Here is a 20870-nt window from a genome sequence, read left to right on the forward strand (position 1 = left end):
TTTAACTTAAAAATTTTATCACTATGTGAAATCTAGACAAGAAGTATAAATTCAAAGATAAAGAACATCCAGGATTACAGATAAAATTTAGGCCATCTTTATTGAGGTTAGTAGAAAAAGGGTTTGGGGATTCTCCCCAGGAAAATTTTCAGAATTGAATAGCTTTAAATGCAACTATAGACAGCATATATGACATTGTGGGAAATAATGGGGTGTAGAGCTCTCGCCAGGGCCGGACTGGGCAGTCAGGCTGGCGCCAGACTCGGATAAAATGAAAAGCTTTCTGCGAACACAAATCCTAACTAGAACATTTTCTGTAAATAATTATTTTGCCTAGCTCACCCTTGAGTAAATAATTAAATTTATATTCAAATATAAAAAAGGCCAAAAAAAAAAAAAAAAAAAAGTTTTTAAAAATCATTTATTTATTTTTTTTTCAGTAACATATAGTTAGTGCTTATTTTTCACCAACTGAAGAAAACTGCCAAAACCATTATTTTTTTCACCAGAGCCGTCTGAAGAGCTGACGGCGCCCGGGGCGAAAGTTTCCTGCCCCCCCCCCTCGTACGCACGGTAAAAACAAGCTAGTTATAACATCAATGCATAATACAAGCTTGAAATTTTTACATATTAATGAACAGAATAATCAGAGGGCTATGCATAATACAAATTAAAACACAAACAATGAATCTGTTTCTAATATTTGTGAAACATTAATGCCCCCAAAACTTTTTGGAAAATGGAAATGTTAAAAATCCAAATATTTATCTTGTAAAATGTTATCCCACTAGAAAAAACAAACATTTAAAACTGAATTTGTTCCTCATATTGATCAAACTAAGAACACGAGTAAATAATTTGCTGATTATAAATAGAAAATGTATTTATCGAAGTAAATTACATCAAAATTAAATTTCGATCTGGACTCGTCCAATTTCGAAAAATTGCTGGCCCTAACATTACAAAATATGGCCTTACAAATTGCGTTTTAAAACTTGAGTTTTGCGAAAATATAAGTGGAATATCCCCTGAATGTAAAGCATTGCTTAAATTTTTTAATACATAATTTTGAACAATTTTCCCAGGAAATGCACCAGATCCTCCTATCCATAAAATCTTCAAAGTTCTCCTAAATTTGCGGTTTTGAAATTTCAGTTTTGAAAACTTGCAGAGATAGGAGGGAATTGATTTCAATCAATTAAAAAAATAATCGATCGGAATCAGTCTCTGAGCTTTCTCCTTTATCCTAATGTCAATAAAAATGGCCTATAATCGTGTTTTTATAGCTAAAATTACGTTTTTAAAACTAAAAGTTTAAAAATTGTGTTTTTTCAATGTGCCTCCTTAAAAAATTTTCTGGTTGCGTCACTGCATGTGCAAAGCAGAATTCAAGCAAATTTGGTGAGAATTAGACAAAAGAGAAGTGCCTTTTATTTGATTCTAAACAGTTATATTCGGAGAAATTGTATCTGTTTCAATGATACACAAACGAAATGAATGTTTTGGAGACTTAGAGAGAGGAATATTTTCGTGCCCTAGGATAAAATAGAGAATCATTGCAATTATTCTCTATTTTGTATGTCTATGACTGTATCTATAACTCCCGAAATGAAGGTTGCCGCCAGGTGCCCATAATTTTATACAATCGGAGCATTTTATACGATGAGGGGCGCCTTGTGAATGTCGTCGGGTTCCGTCAAAACGTGGGGCGCCATGCGGCGCCCCTTCATTTTGTGGCGCCCGGAGCAATTTTATTAAAAGAGTTAATGAGATTATTAAAAAAATAAATTGTAAATCTAAAACCTTTTTTTTTTTGCAATGTGATAAGTGGAAAAAACATACAAAGTGAGTCAATGATAAATTTCATGATTTGAAAAATATCCACATTTCGAGAAAGAAAAAGACTATAAAATGCTTTGTTTGTCCACAGTTGGGGGGGGGGGATTGTTAATTCCCTGGGTTAATGAACTTTTTTTTTCCTCCTCCCCTTCTTCCTGCCCCATCAAAAAAAAAAAAAAGCCGAAGAACTTTCAAAATTTTTCTAGCTGTTTAAAAAATAGTTTTATATTTCATTTAAAATGTGTTTACACTCATATGCTAAATACTACAGTTTTTAAAGTGGCTATGATTTTTTTTTTAAATGAAGTCGTGTTTATGTTCAATTGTTCATTCAGTAAACATTTATTGGTTGGTCTACCATACTACAGTCTCTGAAGTATTTTAAAGTGATTCAGATTATTGCTTAAAAAACCTAACATTTATAAGCAATTGCAGGTGTGTTTGGAAATGTAAAAACACATACCAAAAAAAAAAAAAAAAATCTTGGCTTTTAGTCTTGGTTTTTTGTTTTCTGAAATTTGACTTTTTTTGTTTTTGAGTGTGAAAATTAATGCTGCATAAATTTGCCTTAAATATTGCTTTTTTTTTAAAGACAATTTTACAGACACTGCCATAAGTAAATATAATGGACTAATCATGGAAAAGGAACTGGAACCATGGGAAGGCCCTTCAAGTGATTCTGAAAATTCTATAGGTTTGATATCTGATGAGACAGATGGTGCAGTAAGTTTTTTACATTCAAGTTTTGCCTAAAGAATTCTTACTATCATTATTTATTATTTTCCTGTATTTCCAATCTAGTCAGTTGAGTTGTTCTAAAAAAAAAGCGTTAAAAATAGTTCAGATACAAAAAGTCTCTATTTTATTGGAAAAAGTTGAAAGCAACAAAAGTTCTAGTGACAATACAGTCGGACCTCGATATAAGGTCACTCCTCGGGACTTCACGAAACTGACATTATAAGCCGGATGACCTTATAACCGATTCATATATGTTTTATAACATGTGTGCAATTTAAGACATTCAAAAATATCAGTAATAAGGTTATAATAGTTTAATACATTTGAACCAATTAAAACCTTTGGAGTCAATAAGGTTTTAAAATGATATTTTTGAATTTTCATGTATAAGTAAAGCTGTTTACAAATTTGCCCGAGCCGAGAACTGATGTGCAACTTGCCTAACTTAAAATTATCATTAATACTGGACAAATAAGTTTTTTCTTTAATTTAAACACAATGGTTTCTAATTGTTTTCTGAAAATTTTCTTCCGCTTCTCATGACTGGTAAAAAGTGCGATGTGTACAGTGTACACTCGGAGTGCTTTCGTTATTGCTTCAAATTTTAGTGTCACTGTCATAATATTCATTTTCTACTGCATTCAGTGCACTACATGCTACGTTAATAAAAGGAATATGACTTTTCACTTTTTAAGGATTGTATATTGCGGAAAATTCTTGGAAGTGAATTTATTAGCCACTGAAATCATTTAAAGAAATCAGACAGAAGTGACCTTATAAGCATAAGACTTGTATTAAGACTTGACCATATATCCGATTAGACATAACATAGAATTCCTATTCAATGAGCCGGGACTTTAGAAAAGCGACCTTATATGCGGAGGTGACCTTATAAGCGAGTGACCTTATATCAAGGTCTGACTGTATTATATTTATCCTAAAAATTTGACCAAATATGCCGAGAAATCAAAAGGTCTTGTTACATTAGATCAGTGTTACCCTGTGTAGGGTGCATGTACCTCTAGGGAGCATTTTGCTTTTTACCATTTGATAATCCCAGAACGAGATAGTACCTTTTTTAACTTTGAATGGTCCTTTTTTTTGGCATTACCAACATTTTTTTACCTCCTTGTATTAAGTCTCACATGTTGTTTGACAGCATGTGTGAATCAAGTTATTTAAGGTATTTTAAGGTTATTTCTCCCCCTCCCCTTATTTTCTTAGAAATAGGGTGAATTAACCGTCTTTCAGAAAGTGCCACTTGAGGCAAAGGTCCCGGCTTGCTCCACCTAGGTCTGGCATTGGGTTTTTCAAGTTGCCCTCTAATATTTTTTAATTTTCATGTCTAGTTAACATTATGTAATTTACAAATACAAATACAAATACAAATGTGACGACCAGCAACAGGCTCTGGGCCCAGCTAGGCTGGTCCTAGTCAATTAATTAGTCCCCAGTGAAGATCAATGACCCTCTTAAAGCTATCCACTCCCTTGCTCATTACCGCCTCTTCCGGTAAGCTATTCCAAGTGCCCACGACCCTGCTAAAGTAGTAGTTTTTCCTGATTTCCAAGTTAGCCTGAGATTTAAATAGCTTAAAACAATGACCCCTTGTCCTGCTTTCCCCGCAAAAATTTAATCCATTTACATCTTTCATTTTGATAAATTTAAATAACTGAATCATGTCCCCTCTGACTCTCCTTTGCTCCAGGCTATACATGTTAAGCCTATTAAGTCTGGTATCATAATCTAAATCTGAGAGTCCCCTTACTAATTTAGTTACCCTTCTTTGAACCATTTCCAATACGAAAATATCTTTCTTCAGATAAGGCGACCAAAACTGAACAGCATACTCCAAATGAGATCTTACTAAACTCCTATATAAAGGCAGAAGAACTTTCTTAGATTTGTTTGAAATAGATCTCTTGATGAACCCAAGCATTTTGTTGGCTTTGTTACTAGCAATACTGCACTGTTGACTAAACTTGAAGTCCTGATTTATAAAGACACCCAGATCCATAACATTTTCTGCCTGATTTATGACTGAACCCTGTAAATGATATCTCATACGCTTATTTCCATGACCTAAGTGTAGCACTTGACATTTCCCTACATTAACTGCCATACCCCATTTATCTGCCCACTTAGTAATATGATCTAAATCCTCTTGCAGCTGTTTTACTTGTTCTTCATTTTCGACAATCCCCATAACTTTTACATCGTCAGCAAAACAATTCATGCTTCCAGAAATATTTTCATTGATGTCATTCATAAATATAATAAACAAAAGAGGCCCTAAAACTGATCCCTGAGGAACCCCACTTAAAACATCACTCCAATTAGAATGATTTCCTCTCACAACTACTCTTTGCTTCCTACCAGTAAGCCAATTTCTAACCCAAAGTAAAGTTTTTCCTCCTATTCCAATGTCAGCTAACTTGCTGAGAAGAGCAACATGCGGTACCTTGTCAAAAGCTTTTTGAAAGTCAATATAAACAACATCCACACATTTTTTGTTATCTAAAGCTGAGGTAACCTTGTCGTAGAAATGCAATAAATTAGTAGTACAGGATTTACCTTTCCTGAAACCATACTGCAAACTAGTCAACAGACTATTAGTCTCTAAGAACATCATGATCTTAATTTTGATCAAAGTTTCGAAAATCTTACAAATCACCGAAGTCAAACTTACAGGTCTATAATTCCCAGCAAGACCTTTAGACCCCTTCTTGAAGAGTGGCGTTATGTTAGCCAGCTTCCAGTCCTCTGGCACCGTCCCCGAGTTATAAGAAGCATTGAAAATATTCAAAATAACATCCACTAATTCCTCTGCACATTCAACTAAAATTTTTGGATAAATATTATCTGGTCCTGGAGCTTTATTTGCTTTAATCTTTTTCAAATGAAATAAAACCTCCTCCCTGGAAAATACAAAATCCTCAAGCTGTATAATAGCTTGTGTCTTGTTAGTGTCAACTGTTGAGATACAGTTATCGTTAAACACACTGGAAAAAAAGTTATTCAGAACATTTGCAATATCCCTATCGTTTTGGATTAAATTTCCATACTCATCAACCAAAGGCCCAATTTGACTGTTTCGAGCTTTCCCAGAATTAGCGTAAGCAAAAAACCTCTTAGGGTTCCCATCAATGTCATCTGCCAGCCTTTGCTCCAATTCACTTTTCTGAATCCGTACCAAATACTTAAAATTTCGCCTTGCCTTACCATACTGGAGCCTCTCCGCACTCTGACCAGTTTCTTTAAACTTACAAAAAGTGGCTTGCTTATAATTAAGAGCTTCTTTAGTCTCCCTGGAGAACCACATGGGCCAAATTTTGGTATTAACACCTTTTCTCCTAAATGGAACATAGTCCCCAACGGTTTTAGCAAGTTTATCCTTAAATTCCGTCCACTGCTGATCTTCGTCGCTATTTTCCAACCCTGACGAAAAAATCTCTTTCAAGCTCTGCCTAAGTGCAACAAAATCAGTGTTTTTGAAATTGGGCACAAACCTAAAATTATCATCTTTGCACACTTCAAATTTAACCCGGAACCTAATGCTGTTATGATCACTATCTCCAATATGCTCCCGTACACTCAACCCCTGAACAAAACTACCTATGTCACAAAAAACTAGATCCAAAATTGCCTCCTCTCGAGTTCCCTGAGTTACAACTTGATCTAAGAAACAGTCGCCAATTACTTTTAAAAATTCCTCTTCTTTGCCATTAGCAGGATAAAAATTATTCCAATCAATACCCGGAAAATTGAAATCCCCCATTATGATAACGGATCTCTTACTGGACATGTCACTAATAATACGGTACATCTGTTCATCTTGTCCCTGGTTTGAATTAGGTGGCCTATAAATGTTTCCAAAGCGTAGCTTTTTGCCCTTACTGCTCATCAACTCCAGCCAAACCATATCAATATCAGTAGGCTTATCATTTATGACCAATTCATTGCAAATAAAATTGTCTCTAACATAAAATAAAACCCCACCACCTTTTATTAACATTAATGTGAAAATTGGCTCAAAGAAATTGGATGAAAGTCTTAAAACAATTTTTGAAAAACTAGGAAAGAGGAGAAAAAGAAAGTCTCTCTCTCTCTCAAAAAAAAAAAAAAAAAAAAAACTATTAACTGTGTCTAAGGTCAAAATTATTAAAGAAAAGTAACAGAAATTGGTGGCATTTAAAAGTAATCATTAATCAGCTGATTATCTACAGCCAATTAATCGGTAATCGGCCAATTTGCAGATCCCTATTAACCATGTAATGTTAATTAACATTGAGAAATGGATCCTAGCATGGCAATAATTTGAATATTCTTTCAAGGAACTGCAGTTTAGTTTCTTGTAGTAATCAAAATGATTAAAAAAATTTTTGAACTGTAAAGCTCACCAACTTTTTTCTCAAAGTTGAGAATAAAGGGAAATCTAATGGTGTGTAGTGAATTTGATGTAAGATTAGGATTGGTCTTTCTAAAATTATCCATTAGAATAAGAATATAAAAAAACCTTTTGCTTATTAAGTGTTATTTTTACATTTAACATTTGTAGCATTTATAATTTATCAATTTAAATTTTATTTGTTAATTTTTTGTTGCAAATTTACAGAATGGCTGGGATGCTAATGATATGTTTCGTACAAATGCAGAGAAATATGGTGTTAAATCTAGCTATGATAACTCCCTTCAAGAATACACGTAAGAACACTTATTTCCACTATTTTATGCTTTTAACAGTATTGTTTCAGAAAATGGTGTTTTAGTAGATATTAATGTAGGTGGTCTTTCTGATTTTTAAGGGACCGTAAAATATTTTGGAAAAAATCAAGCAAAAACTTTTTTTATTATCTACTAAGCTCTTCTACCTCATCAGTCGTAAACAAAAACAAGAGGTTTTAACACACATTGGGGATGAGAAAAAAAAATGTAAATTTTCTTTTCTGTTACTATTAACACTAGAATAACGGTAGGTGTCGTTTTGACCCCTAAAAACTTTTTTTGATAAGTACTTTTTTGTGTTTTCATAAAAAACTTATTCTTTCCTTGACTTTTCCTAACTCATCATGCTGTGTAGTAAAACAGTGCTGGTTATTCAATGGATATTTTTTAAAATACTTTATTATAGATCCTTAAAATCTCTGCATCCTTGAAATAAACTTTACACCCAAACCTGTTTTTATATGGTCTTTTTTATGCAAATTTTTTTGTGCGGTACATTAAAATTTCAATCAGATTGGGATCCAATTGAGAAAATTATTTTTAAAACAAGTGCGAGGTATTATCTTCAAGTGACGACATAGGCATCCCAATAGGAAAAAGTCCCAAAAATGTCCTTATTCGGGAAATTTTGTCCGAGCATTGGCAAAAATGATCATCACTTGGTTTATTTTGATTTTGTTTAAAGATTACAATTTTTTAAGTTTTTGGGTTATTTTCTTTGCAAAACTTTTTTTATGCCCTCCCTATCTACCATATAAAAAAATATTTTTTAACTGTGTTGCAAAAGCATTTTAAGCTACTCCTAAAGTTTCCAATTTTTTTTATACAGTCTCAATCTACCACATAAAAACTGGTTTGGGTGTATTTATTATAAATATGTTCATTTTTATCTAATTTTTACAAATATGTAACATTATGTACAGAACTATGCAGATTTCTTCTCGGAGGATTAAAAGGATTAAAATGGCCCCCGCTGTATTTCTAGGCCCACGAAGATGGCCGTAATTATAGTGTTAATATATACAATTGCAGTCTACATTTTGCAATTTATTTAAAAAATCAATTGCACATTTTCTAAAACAGTTTTGTGAAATAAATTTAATTTTTAAATTTGTATGTGCTCTTCATTTTTTGTTGACAAAATTTAATGTTTAGTGAAATTCAAGAATTAAAATAGATAAATCTATTTTTTATTTAATAAATATTCATATGTACCAATAATGTTGCAGTTATGTCTCCATGTATAGTGTTTTTTTTTTTTTCATTTTAAAAAATAACTACTTGATAAAGTGAGTACTAATGATCAGAGTTTGTTGATTAAAATCATGATTTAAATCAAGTGATAAAAAAAATATCATTGATTTAAAACTCTTGATTTGAATCAAGTGATTAAAAAAAATCATTTGTTAAAAGTCAGTTGATTTTATTTTTGTAAATTAATTTTGCACTTTTCGAATGTATTGCTCTAAATTTAACTACCCTGCATTATACTAACTTCAACTGGCAAAACTACATAGATCCCTCTTTCGGTGTGTGTAGAAAGAAACAGATTAAAAATGCATTATGAGCTCCCATTGGATCAAACAGCACCCCTTCCCTGGATTTCAGGATAACTTGTACCAATTTGCAGAGCTGTAAGGGCTAAGGTGCTCATGAGCATTAAAAAACTGCAGTTTTGTATGTTAAAAAAGTTGCTTTCATATTTGTGGTCTCTAGTATTTTGCTCTTTAGCTTGGGGCTTGAATTAAGTTGAACCTAAAATTTTCCGTTAAAATCGAAACCCTTGAACTTTGTGAATAACAAAGAAGAAACATGCGAATCAAAAAGGCGTAACTATGGCAATGTCAAATAAAACATCAATAATTTTAATGGAGATGAAATTATTCTAAATTGATTTTTAATGGCTTGTAACTATTTTTCCTTTGGAGATAGAAGTTTAATTTTTCAATCATAGGTCGAGTTAGATCTGGAGTAAAAAAAACACTGTTTTCAGTGGTGTCAAAAAGAAAACTGTAAGACAATTCCTTCGTTTTTTACTAAAAGATTTAATGAAGAAAGTAATGCCTAAATTTTAGTTAAGCGTAAAAAAGTTCGAGCTAAAAATGCAAATAACTCCCGCCGTATTTAAGTTAGAGCAATGAAACAAATTACTTAAAGTTCAGAAAATTCTACCCTTTGCAGTGATATATAATATTAATATGTGCAAGTATTTTTTCACCCGTTTATTAAGCAATAATAGGCAATTTACGCAAAATTTGAGCTTCAAAAATTAATTACAAAAAAACTAATTCGAATTTTATAAAATAAAACACCAGGTGCGCACCTCTGAGGCTCAAAGTAATTTTGTATAAAAATTCAAGGCTGTAGGTGTTATGGGGTCTCCTGGAGGCACGTCCGCCACAGACTTCTTCTGAATTTCTTTGAAACTTTACTTCTATTTACTATAAAGAGATTCTTAAAGTCTCCCGATTAGCCCCGCCTCCTTAGTTTCCCCATCTCCACTGATGACGTCAAGATTCATTCTCGCTCTCCGCTCCTTCTGGCACAGGAAGTACGTGCGTTGTTAACATGCTTGTTTGAGATCAAGTTTCATGTTCAAGCGATTTCAAGCACATTTTGTTCAACAGTTCATTTGTCTTTCACACATTCGATACTCTTAGCACTGAAATGTTAGCATACTTGCTGACATAGTTTACACTAAAAGAATTACATAAGTCAAAGCGTCGAACTTTACCGCTACCATTACAAATGATGGCATTGTACTCATGAAAAAAAAGCTCCACTTTATCTTTAATTGACTTTTAAAGTTTAGTTTATTTACCATTTGAGTGCAACGACGAGCTATTGCTCTTCTTTTGTGGTGTGTCGAAAATGCTTGGAAATGCGACCACGCTGTTATTTGCTGCTATAATTTTCATTCTGCATAGACTGCAATTTACTTCGAGCTAGCAACCCAATAATTCCACAGGAAGTATGCGAAAATAAATTACTTCAAAAAATTTTCGTGTGTAAAGCTTGTCATATGAGGTTTGCGCAGTACAAAAAATCAACGGAATGCAACCATGAGGCCTAGTTTCTGCCGATACGTAAATAGCATATGTTAATCATGACGTCATAGTTCGGACGCATCGTAACCAACCCTAGCAACGTATGCGATTACCGTACGTACGGTAGCTGCCACAGTCTCTGCCCAAAAATACTGGAAGTTCGTTAATGCTCACTGGGATAACGAACGTACGGAAAGCATTAAGCCACGCCTTTTTTCCTGTCCCTGTAAGTCAATGGAAAATTAGAATCGTTGGCCTGAGAACGCTGAGGAGACGAGGCTAGCCTCATTTGTTTTGTTTTGATTCTCCTTCCTGACGTGTGCTCCCAATCACAGAAACGTGGAAAATATGTTCTTTTTGTTACTTACACCACTTGGGTACCCAAACCAGAAAAAAAGGGGCACAAAAGAAGAACCTTTTGACCTAAGAATCACAATGATAATATAAAAAAGTATATTTGTTGGAGTTTTTACTATTTTTTTGGAGTATTAAGTAACAAGTTCCTAAAAATTGCTCCTTTATCATTGTGGGATTACCAACTCATTTACCTCATCATTCAGCAAACACAACATCATTTTTAATTCCTAACATTCATTTGTATTTATTGATAGGAGTGAAGTAAAAGGTCTTGCAGCTTGGCCTTAAAAATATTGTTATTTATTTTATTTGCACAAATTAATATTATTCCACACGTAAATGGATCATATCAACCTATAAATAAAAAAATAAATTTCTCAACCTGACCGTCTCAGATTTTCATGAGTTTCGGAAGCCCTACTCTCTGACATCTTAAATGTAACAGTAAAACCCCTCCTAACGGACCCCTCTTATGCGGACAATATTTTATTCTCCAATTTCAAGGAAAATAAAATTATTAAACCTCTGTCTAGCTGACACTCCTCTTTTGCGGACAAAAAATTGTCCCGTTAGTGTCCGTATTAGAGGGGTTTTACTGTATATAATTTAAAAAAAAGCTTTCATACTTGATTAGTAATTAATTTCTGAAAGTTGTTAAAAAGCACTTTTTAACTTGCTGGCAATGCTTTAAAGTTTTATATGTCAAGCTTTATGAGAGCTGCAGAGTTGTATTATAATTCACTTTGAAGAGAAAGGCATGCACTTTAGTTGAATGTATAATTTAAATACTTTTCGGTTTTCGGGAAAAAATTCTTTTTCCCAAAATTTTCAAATTAAAAAAAATTGAGAATAGTGTCATTTAAAAAAAAGAGCATGGTTTTTACTGTATTTTAGTGAATAGGGCCAAAAATTTTCAGAGTGGGACTACGACAGAATTTAAAAGTACACTATTTTAAAATAATTGGAATTAAAAAAAATGTTTGACTTACAAATCAGAGATGAAAGAGCATGAAATTATCTTTAACATGAGCTATTGTACAGCTCTTTAGCTAAAAAAAAAACTTATAACTAGTGATGTGCTGGATCGTTAAAAGTTTAGATCTGCCGATACGGGTCACTGTTGTCTAGATCCGTGAGAACTTCTTGCGGGTCAGTACACGCCAGAAACTGAAATCAGATAAATTTTAAATCGTGGAGCAACAAAGAAATTGTTATTACTCACAAGCATAAAGGTGTAACATTGTACTCAAAATTTATGTAATCAAAACTTATAACTCCTACTTTGAAATTTCTAACAAATATTAAACTGAGAAAATTTCATTCTTTCATCTTGTGCCAATATTAGAATTCAAATATGCGTTGAAATTTAAGAATATAAAATATTTGTTTAAGATCCGTAAAAAACAGATAAGGATAAAAATCTTTATTTTCCCTCGAATATCCGACACATCACTAGTCGGGATTTTTAAAGCCAATTTTTTGCAAAAATTATCTTACAATATTTGCCGCAACTGTTGATTCTTTTCTGAACCCACTCTGAAAAATTGGGATGTATTCATTATAATACGGTAAAAAAAAAAGAAAAACCACCACCTGAATTTTTGAGCGACACAATGTCAAAATTTAAAATTGTGAAAAAATATTTTTACTTGAAATATGTGTGTTATTACACATCGAAGTAAGGCGCATGAAGTTTTCTATAAATTGAGCTATTAAGCAACTCTGAAACTACCATAGAACTTGAGTTAGGTATAGCATTCTAAAACACTGCTGGCAAATAACAAACTCACAAGGAGAGGTTACGGTCTTGGAAATTCAGATCGGGATGAGATTTGGCAGATTAGTAGTATTCTTTAAGGGGTAAAGTAATAAAGTGCACTAGCCATAAAATTCCGAGAAAACAGCCTTTAAAGATTTACGCGCAACTTATAAACTAGTAGAGATTGTTCGTAAACAAATGCCCGGTGGTCATGTGGGCAGCGCTCTGGGGTTTCATGCGGCCGATCCGGGTTCAAATCCACTGTAGGTTTCTTTTTTGTTTATTTATAAAGTAACTTACAGCTTTGTGCAATTTGAATTGAAGATAATGCGAAATTTTTAAACATGTAAAGCACTTCAACAGAGAAAATGGAGATAAATTAAATCAATACAAATTAAAATTTGAATTACAACGGCTACAAAATTACTGTAGAGCTTAATTTATAGATGATTTTTATCAATATAGTTGTTATTTATGTACGTACACCAGAATGATATTTATAATAAAAGCATGGAAAACAAAAACTGTTATGACATCTCGCACAATTTATAAATGAAGATTGCTTACAGGAGCAGCTTTTTTGTGAAAGAGTCATTGGAAAACATACTTCATTTACATTCAGGAAAGTTTCTCTTTTGTCAGAAAGTTTATAAGTATACCACGCATATCGAATAATTTTATCAAAAATTTGCGATGACAGTTGATGATGAACAATTGATTGTATTTTTATCAGTCTTCACGGTATTTATTTCTCTATTTTCAACGAGATACGCTCAATTTTGTACATGTTTTATTAAATTCCTTACCTGTCTATAAAAATAGACGTCTCAAGGTTGAGCATGTGGAGTACATTTTGGTGGAATCACTTTAACTGTACAAGTTGGAGATTTTTCATCATCCTGGAAAATTTGGTCGTATAGTTCAGGTTTTGTTTGTCCTCCCCAAGAGTCGATAATCAATAGATATTCTTCTTTTCCCACATAAGACTTCAAACAACGGTTCAAAAATTCGATGTTTAGTCCTGTCGTTAGCTTTCCTAATTTCGAAGATGTTATTATGACATTTTTATATTTTTGCGAGTATTCATCAATTGCTTTTTGAATTCGGGGGCCAAAAATACCAGTTGCTTCTTGTAAACAAACAAATACAAGGGGCAGAACTTTTCCAGACAGGGTAAGAGAGTATTGAGCGGTGTATGAATGCGTTACTCTATTCATGTCGTGCCTTTTGATGAAAATAGTTTTACTTCTCGTTTGAGCCAAAGTCCTGTTGTACACCGACTGATACTGACATCCTGGAAAAAGGAAATGGGAATTAAAATATTTTGTCAAAAGCAGGGGCGGATCCAGAGAGAGGGTCGTGGGGGGGGGGGGGTCCATGACCCATCTTTTAAATGACCAAATATAGAATAAAATTGCATTTTTGGGACATATTTCGAAAAAAAATTGCCCATTTCGCACAAAAATTACCCTTTTACCCCTCCCTTTCCAAAAATGACCTCCTCCTATACCACAAGCTGGATCCGCCCTTGGTCTGAAGATCGTAAAATAAGTTTTTAATTACTTACCTGTTTGGTCAGTATTGATAACATAATCGTTTTTGAAATTCGGTATCAACTTTAACGTCTGGATTACAAAAGTGTCAGCAGAAGCCAAAGTTTCTTCGATCGTCGCAGCTTCTCTTTTTGATACAAATTTTGTGACTTTTCGTTGACGAATGGCATGCTTACTTTTGAATTTTTTCACCCAACTGTCAGATGCTTTAAATTCAAAATCTGTAAACTGTCGTGCTGCTGCTAAAGCCTACTGTTGCAAGTTCCGAGTAGTAACTTGTTGATAATTCTCTCGAGCTTCTAGAAAACGATCATACATATCCAAGAATTGATTACATCATATTTATCGAATAGATTTCCTCCATTTTTTTATTTTTCTCCCATTGCGATAAATATTCATTTTTTTTTAAACCGACTGCATCTTTTCTTTCGTAATGTTTGTTGATTCCATGTGGGGTGAGCCGTTGCTATGTTCACAACTTTAATTTTGTAATCCAAAGGAAGATGCTCTACCTCTCTTCTTTTTTTCTCTTCTGGTTCGTATTCAGCTGATGAGCTTTGAATTTCGACTTGCTCAAAAGGTTCCTCCTCACAGTTTTCATTTTCATGAGCAAGTTCGTCATTAGTTACAAATATTTTTTCAACCAGCATATCCATAGTACGTTCATAAATTTCTTCGCCCATTAACATTGCTTCACGAGAAATTGAGCTTGATGATTCTGATGCAATCAAATGATTTTCAGTAAGCAAGCTCTCGTAATAAACGACCTCATCTTTTAATCTCTGCTTCAACATTTCACTGTGCAATGAATTTTGATCCATTTTGCCAACAGATTTTATTTGTTTCAGGGTTACTTCAATAATCGACCATTTCGATTCACAATATTTTAAAAACTGAAATACTTTATCACGGTCATGGGTGCAAGACCTTCCGTCTCAGGACGGATTTCCGTCTTGGACAAAATTTCCAAGGCGGAGGTCAGGACGGAAAGTAATTCGATGACTTTCCTTCAGTTTTTACTAAAAAACGAAAATTTGAGTGTTTGAAAAATATGCTTTAATTACTGGACCTTTCCATAATCGTGAATTTACATCGACATTCTCTCCATTTTCCGCCATGAGCTTGTTTTGTTTGCAACGTGCTTTCAGAGGAGTGACTTTTAGACTCGCGCTGTTTTGACTTTTTTTAGGTAGCTCTGTTATTTCTAATTCACCGCATTTCAGACCGCGGAGTTGCTCGCTTTTCTCGCTAATTTTTCGAATGGATCGTCTTTCGTCTTTATTTTTCACTTGCTATTTTCGATCATCCTTATGGTTTTTTTTCTTGCAAACTTTACACGTATAAATGAAAATTATGTGCGCTCTTAAATTCCCTTATAGTTGAATCTGAATCAACAATTGAGTGTGATTGCTGACGGGATGAAATATTAGCGTCACATCAAAGGGCGTCCACATACCAGGTAAATCGGGAACTATCGGATATTTTGAAGATTTTAATGCAAATGGGAATTCTAGAAAGAATCAGAGGCAAGTTTCAAGCTGGTTTGAAACACCGACGAGCAACTGTTCCTGCATCTTTGACATGTTTATTCTAAGACTTGAAGAATCAATAAATTCCAATGACTTTCAATCTAACACTCGCTAGAATGAGAATAGGGAGGGGCAGTGGCGGCGCTAGGCGTCGGCGATGTCGGCGACTGCCGACGGCCTCGCGTAGATAGGGCCTCGCAAAACTCTCAGAAGTTTTAAGAAATTTCCATGTTTACAATTGAAGCTCTTATTAAATACAACAGACACAAAAGTAATCAAAATAGTGCGTGCAGGGGAGACTGCACAGAGCCAGCCGCCAGCCGCCAGCCTTAGCAAATGCGGGGCCCAATTCTGTCGGGGCCTGAATTAAAAATATTCAATAGCTACAACTTATTGATCAGCCAACTCTATTCCCCCCATCCCCATCCTATTTCTTTTCTTTTTTTCTATTGTTTTCTACGTTCGTCTAAAAATAAGAAAATATTCAAGATGCTGCTCTTCCGAACCCCCTCCCTCCTCCATACACACACACACACACAAACCGAAAGCATTATGGGGCATCTGAAATTTCGTTTCCAGGTCTTTAATTTCGCGATATTTCCAGCTTAAAGCCCCCATATATTCAACAACATCGAAAATCGCTTAAAATTGCGTTTTGTGGCTTGAATTTCAAAAATTACCGAGTATAATATTACAAAATATGGCCTTACAATCGCATTTTGAAGGCTTGAATTTCAGAAAATATTCGGGCAAGGGTCCCCATACTGCCTTTCTTTTATATCATAAGCAATTGGGTGTTTTAAACTACATTAACAAAAAGTTTAAGTGGAATGGCTCCAAAATATAAAATATTGCTAAAGTTTTTAAGACCGTAATTTTCAAAAAATTTCGAGGGAAGAGCTCCCTTCCTTGTCTAAAACTCCGTTTTCAATTTCGAGAATTTGCAGGTGATTGATTTTGACCTTTTTTTTTTATGACCTATAATTGTGTTTTTAAGGCTTCAATTTCTAGAAATTTCCACCGAGACCTCTGTACCTCTTTTCCCCTAACATCAGCAAACAAAGCTTAAAACGGCATTTTTAAACTACAAATTTCAAAATTTTTCCCCGGACCCCCCTTTCTATCAGGTCACTTTTTTCCCTTCAATGTGCCGTCCCCCCCCCACCAAAAAAACTTCTTTTTGATTGCGCTAGTGGTCATAAAATGTTTTTGTCCTAGCAATTAAGTGGATTAGGTACTCAAGTGCCAATAGTTAGTACAAAAATTAATTCCATGAATTCAATTATTTGTCTGAGAATATTTTATGATTAAAAAGGCCTCGCAAAACTGCATCGCCGACGTCTTTTTTTGCTCTTGCGCCGCCACTGGGGAGGGGGGAGAGAAAGAAACGTGAAAAATAACGGCAGCACAAGTTTGCGAAAAAACGCTGCTCTTGCAAAGAGGGTAAGTCCACAAATTAACCCATGATACTGAAGTCTTAACACATTTATATTTTGTAAAATCTGGGGGGGGGGGGGCTACTCAAGGGCTCCAGAATAAAAAAAAATCGAAACACTTAATTTTAAGCCATTTTTGAAGCTAGGAGTGATTCAGGATTTCTCTTCTGCAAACTCTTTAAAAAAAGGTAAAAATGTTTAGGCTGGCTTTCATGATGTAAAAGTGGGGAGGGTGAGGTTTTAAAAAAAATTGGAAATTGGAGTCTTAAAAATACTAATCTAGGCAATCTTTGATGAATTTATGACAGATGGTTTCGGTGTTCTAACCTAAAAATGTTTTCTAACTGATGCATTAGTAAATATTTGAGGCTATACTAAAATGTCTTAAGAGAAAGTGTATATGGGACACTCTCTCGAGAAATGTTTGTAATTGGAAGTCTTAAAACTTTTAGTCTGTCTTTGGCAATGTCAAGAGGAGGGTGGCTCTCTTTAGGCGAAATTCTGAAACTGGAGTCTTAAAAGCGCATTTTTAGACCATCTTTAATGAACATAGTGGGTGGGGTTCGAGGTTCCCCATCCCCTTTCAAAGCTGAAGTATTCATAATTCTGCTTTAGGTAATCTTTGGGGGGCTGAAGAAGAGGGAATTCGAAGGTTTTCTCTTGATGAATTTTTGAAATGAAATTCTAAAAACTTCAGTGATGAAAAGGGGGAACCGCAAATTTAAGTCAAATTTAGTGAATTTAACGGAAAGAGCTCGGGGGGGGGGGGGGTCTCTCTCCCCCCGCAAATTTCATTATGCCGAAGTATTGAATTGGTATTTTTGCTATTTTTGAGTGAGTTAAGAGTTAGGGAAATCGATGGTCTTTCTCGAAACATTTTTGAAATTGAAGTCTTAAAACTTTGTGTTGTCATTGGCGATGTGGGGAGGGGAGTTGCTCTTTCAATAGAAAAATAAATATTAAACACAAACTTACACTGCCTTTAGTGTGCCTGCTTTTCACAGGGAGAGGGAGTATTCCGCCTCCCAGTCCGAAAAATTTTGGTTTCTGAAGTTTTAAGAACTTTGTTTTGAGCTATCTTTGGATGACTTAAGTAGGGAGGGAGTAGGAAGCTTCTGTCAAAGAGTTTCTGAAATTAAAGTATTAAAACTTTTAGGCGGTCATAAGTCAAGTATATAGGTAAAGGGGGTACTGTGTGTGTGTGTGTAATTGAAAAAAAAATTTAGAAACTGAAGCCTTAAAAACGCAAATTAACTTGTGGTGAACTTAGCGGAAGGGGTACGGGAGTGCTCTTCTGAAAATTTTTCGATGCTGAAATATTTAAAACGCTACTTTAGTTTGTATTTGAGTACCTTTTGAGGGACATAATGCAGGTGCCCTCCCTCTTGGGGTGAGCATTCAGTTCCCCTATTGCGCTTTTTAATTAATGAATATTGGATAGGGTTCCTTGTTTAAAAATATATCTACTTCACTGAAGCTGTTTTTTATTGGTAATTTTACCACCTGCTATCATATACAATATTTCTTTTTCAAATGTAAACTGGGGGGGGGGGATTGGTGCCAGTTCATTAATCGCCCATATCCTTCCCTCACCTTTCTTTCTTTTCTGATTTGTTCACACTATCTTGGGTAGACTTTCCGATCAGAACTGATTTATGTTGCAAAAGTGAAAATCTTATGTGCCGAATGTCCCAAGCGATTTTATTGTTGCAATAAAAAGGTTTACGGTAGGCGAAAAACTAATGGCTTGAAGCCCCGAATGCTTTTACCCCAAACATCATCCAACATCGTGTAAAATTTTTTTTTTTGGAACTTCAATTTCGAAATATTGCCGAAGGAGAGTTCTTGAACTCCATACCTTCAATAATGCATTCAAAAAGCGTGTAAATGTTTTGGAAAATGGAGTACGATTTCGTTTTTAAAACTTCACTTTCAACATCTTCAAAGCTTCATTTTCGGAGAGAGCCAGCGCCCCCTCCCTCTTCCTACAATATTTTTGAAGATCGCCCAATTTTGTGATTTTGGGACTATTAGTTTGAAAAAATTGATGTAAGAGAGTCCCTGAACCTTTCCATTCCCTGAACTTTACCAAAATAGAATAAATAACATTGCTTTTTTTGGACTTCAATTTAAAAAAACGTAGACCTCCCGTTATTGATGGTTTTTAGGTTTTTGGAACTGCGCTGTCAAAACGCTTAAATATTACAATTTAAACTAGGTCCATGTTGTTAGAAACGTCAAAAGCTAAAAATTCAAAGCAAATACAGGTTCCAAAACTGCCATACGTCAAAATCTACAACATTTATGCTCATATATTTTTCCTTAAGAACGCATGTGGGGGGGGGGGGGAGGTCAAAATATTTTCCGTCTTGAACACATCACCAAACTTGCACCCATGATCACGGTATAGAATGTTCCAGTCTAATATACGGCACAGACGATAAATAAATTTAATGATGAAAATAAATATGAACATTGCAGACAATAGTAGACAGAAAATAAAGAGTTGAATATTCAATGTAAAATACAGCAGACAATAAATTAACAAATAACAGAATCAAGGAACAAAACCATTGCTCAATAAGTACGGTTAGGGTTTTTAAAATTTGACCTCCTGCTTATGTGCAATAAAAAAACATTCTTACTCATCCACAAAGAAACTGATTATGTATTTATTGCAAAAATCATTTACTTCGTCAAAGTTTATAATACCTAAAAATGTGTAATCACTGCTTTGTGAGAATAGTAAATAGAGTTTTAATTTACTATCACACATTAAAAATACATCATATTTTTAAAATTAAGAATTACCTTCAATTCAAGCTGCAAAAGCGATAATAGTCACTTTATAAATGAACAAAAAAGAAACTTGCAGTGGATTTGAACCCGGATCGGCCGCATGGAACCCCAGAGCGCTGCCCACATGACCGCTGGACACTTGTTTACGAATAATCTCTACTAGTTTATAAGTTGCGCGTAAATCTTTAAAGGCTGTTTTCTCGGAATTTTATGGCTAGTGTGCTTTATCACTTTACCCCGAGAGTACCCTTAAGGGATACTACTAATCTTCCAAATCTCATCCCGATCTGAATTTCCGAGACCGTAACCTCTCCTTGTCAGACATTAATTATTGATAATTGTGTAAGATAGATTTTTTAAAAAATTTATATACATTTGAGGAGTCAGAGAGTAGTAGGATTTCGGAAAGTTTCTTGAAAATCTGAAACTATCAGCTTGAGAATTTTGCTTATTTTATTACTTGATTTAAAATGGAGTTTCAAGGGGGGGGGGAGGGTGTCTCAATAAACCCTACGCCCATATGGGCCTATGGCACATTGAAGTGTCAATAAATGCTCTGTATTTATTTTATTGTGTAAACAATTATATTTTTGAGTAATTTACTTGTGAATAAAATATTGATGTCCAATTCAAAGTCTTGTTGTAGGAATTTCGGGAGTTGAAGGTGGGTGATTCAGTGAGGATATACACCTCTTCCTCTTCTGAAGATAAAAATAAAAGCACCTTTGTTTTCAATAAACAACGGCAAACCACGCTGCACTCCTATCTTTTCGTTTTGACTCCTTCGGAACTAGTTCTATTGTAACCCAGGGACTGAATCTTGACCTGGTGCATGCTCCTCCTCTTTTTGTGTCATGTGAGCTTCATTCTGTTTTAAGCTAATTTTTAGTTGTAATTTTTAAGAATCCAGGTCAGTTTTTTAAAAACTGAGTTGATCTTTGGGAGTTTTAAGTAGAAGACTATTCAAATCAATCAACATTCCACGATTACCCTACCCATGCAGGTTCTTCATTCAGATTTAGAAGATTTTGTGTTTCAAAATAGCTTTTTATTTTATTATCCTTCAGTTAGTCAAGATCATAATTACA

The 20870-nt window shown here is 34.3% G+C and overlaps 1 protein-coding gene across 1 annotated transcript in view; it reads left to right on the forward strand.

Moving 5' to 3' along the window:
* Positions 1 to 2424: 2424 nt before the first annotated feature.
* Positions 2425 to 20870, forward strand: part of LOC129232483 (ataxin-2-like protein) — a 75209-nt gene continuing 56763 nt past the window's right edge. The window contains exons 1-2 of the mRNA XM_054866633.1: positions 2425 to 2562; positions 7193 to 7281. Of these exons, the coding sequence (XP_054722608.1) occupies positions 2476 to 2562; positions 7193 to 7281 (176 nt within the window). The 5' untranslated portion in view covers positions 2425 to 2475. The remainder of the gene's footprint in view (positions 2563 to 7192; positions 7282 to 20870) is intronic.

Source organism: Uloborus diversus, chromosome 1 (assembly GCF_026930045.1).
Source record: "Uloborus diversus isolate 005 chromosome 1, Udiv.v.3.1, whole genome shotgun sequence".
In the NCBI taxonomy this organism is placed as follows: Eukaryota; Metazoa; Arthropoda; class Arachnida; order Araneae; family Uloboridae; genus Uloborus; species Uloborus diversus.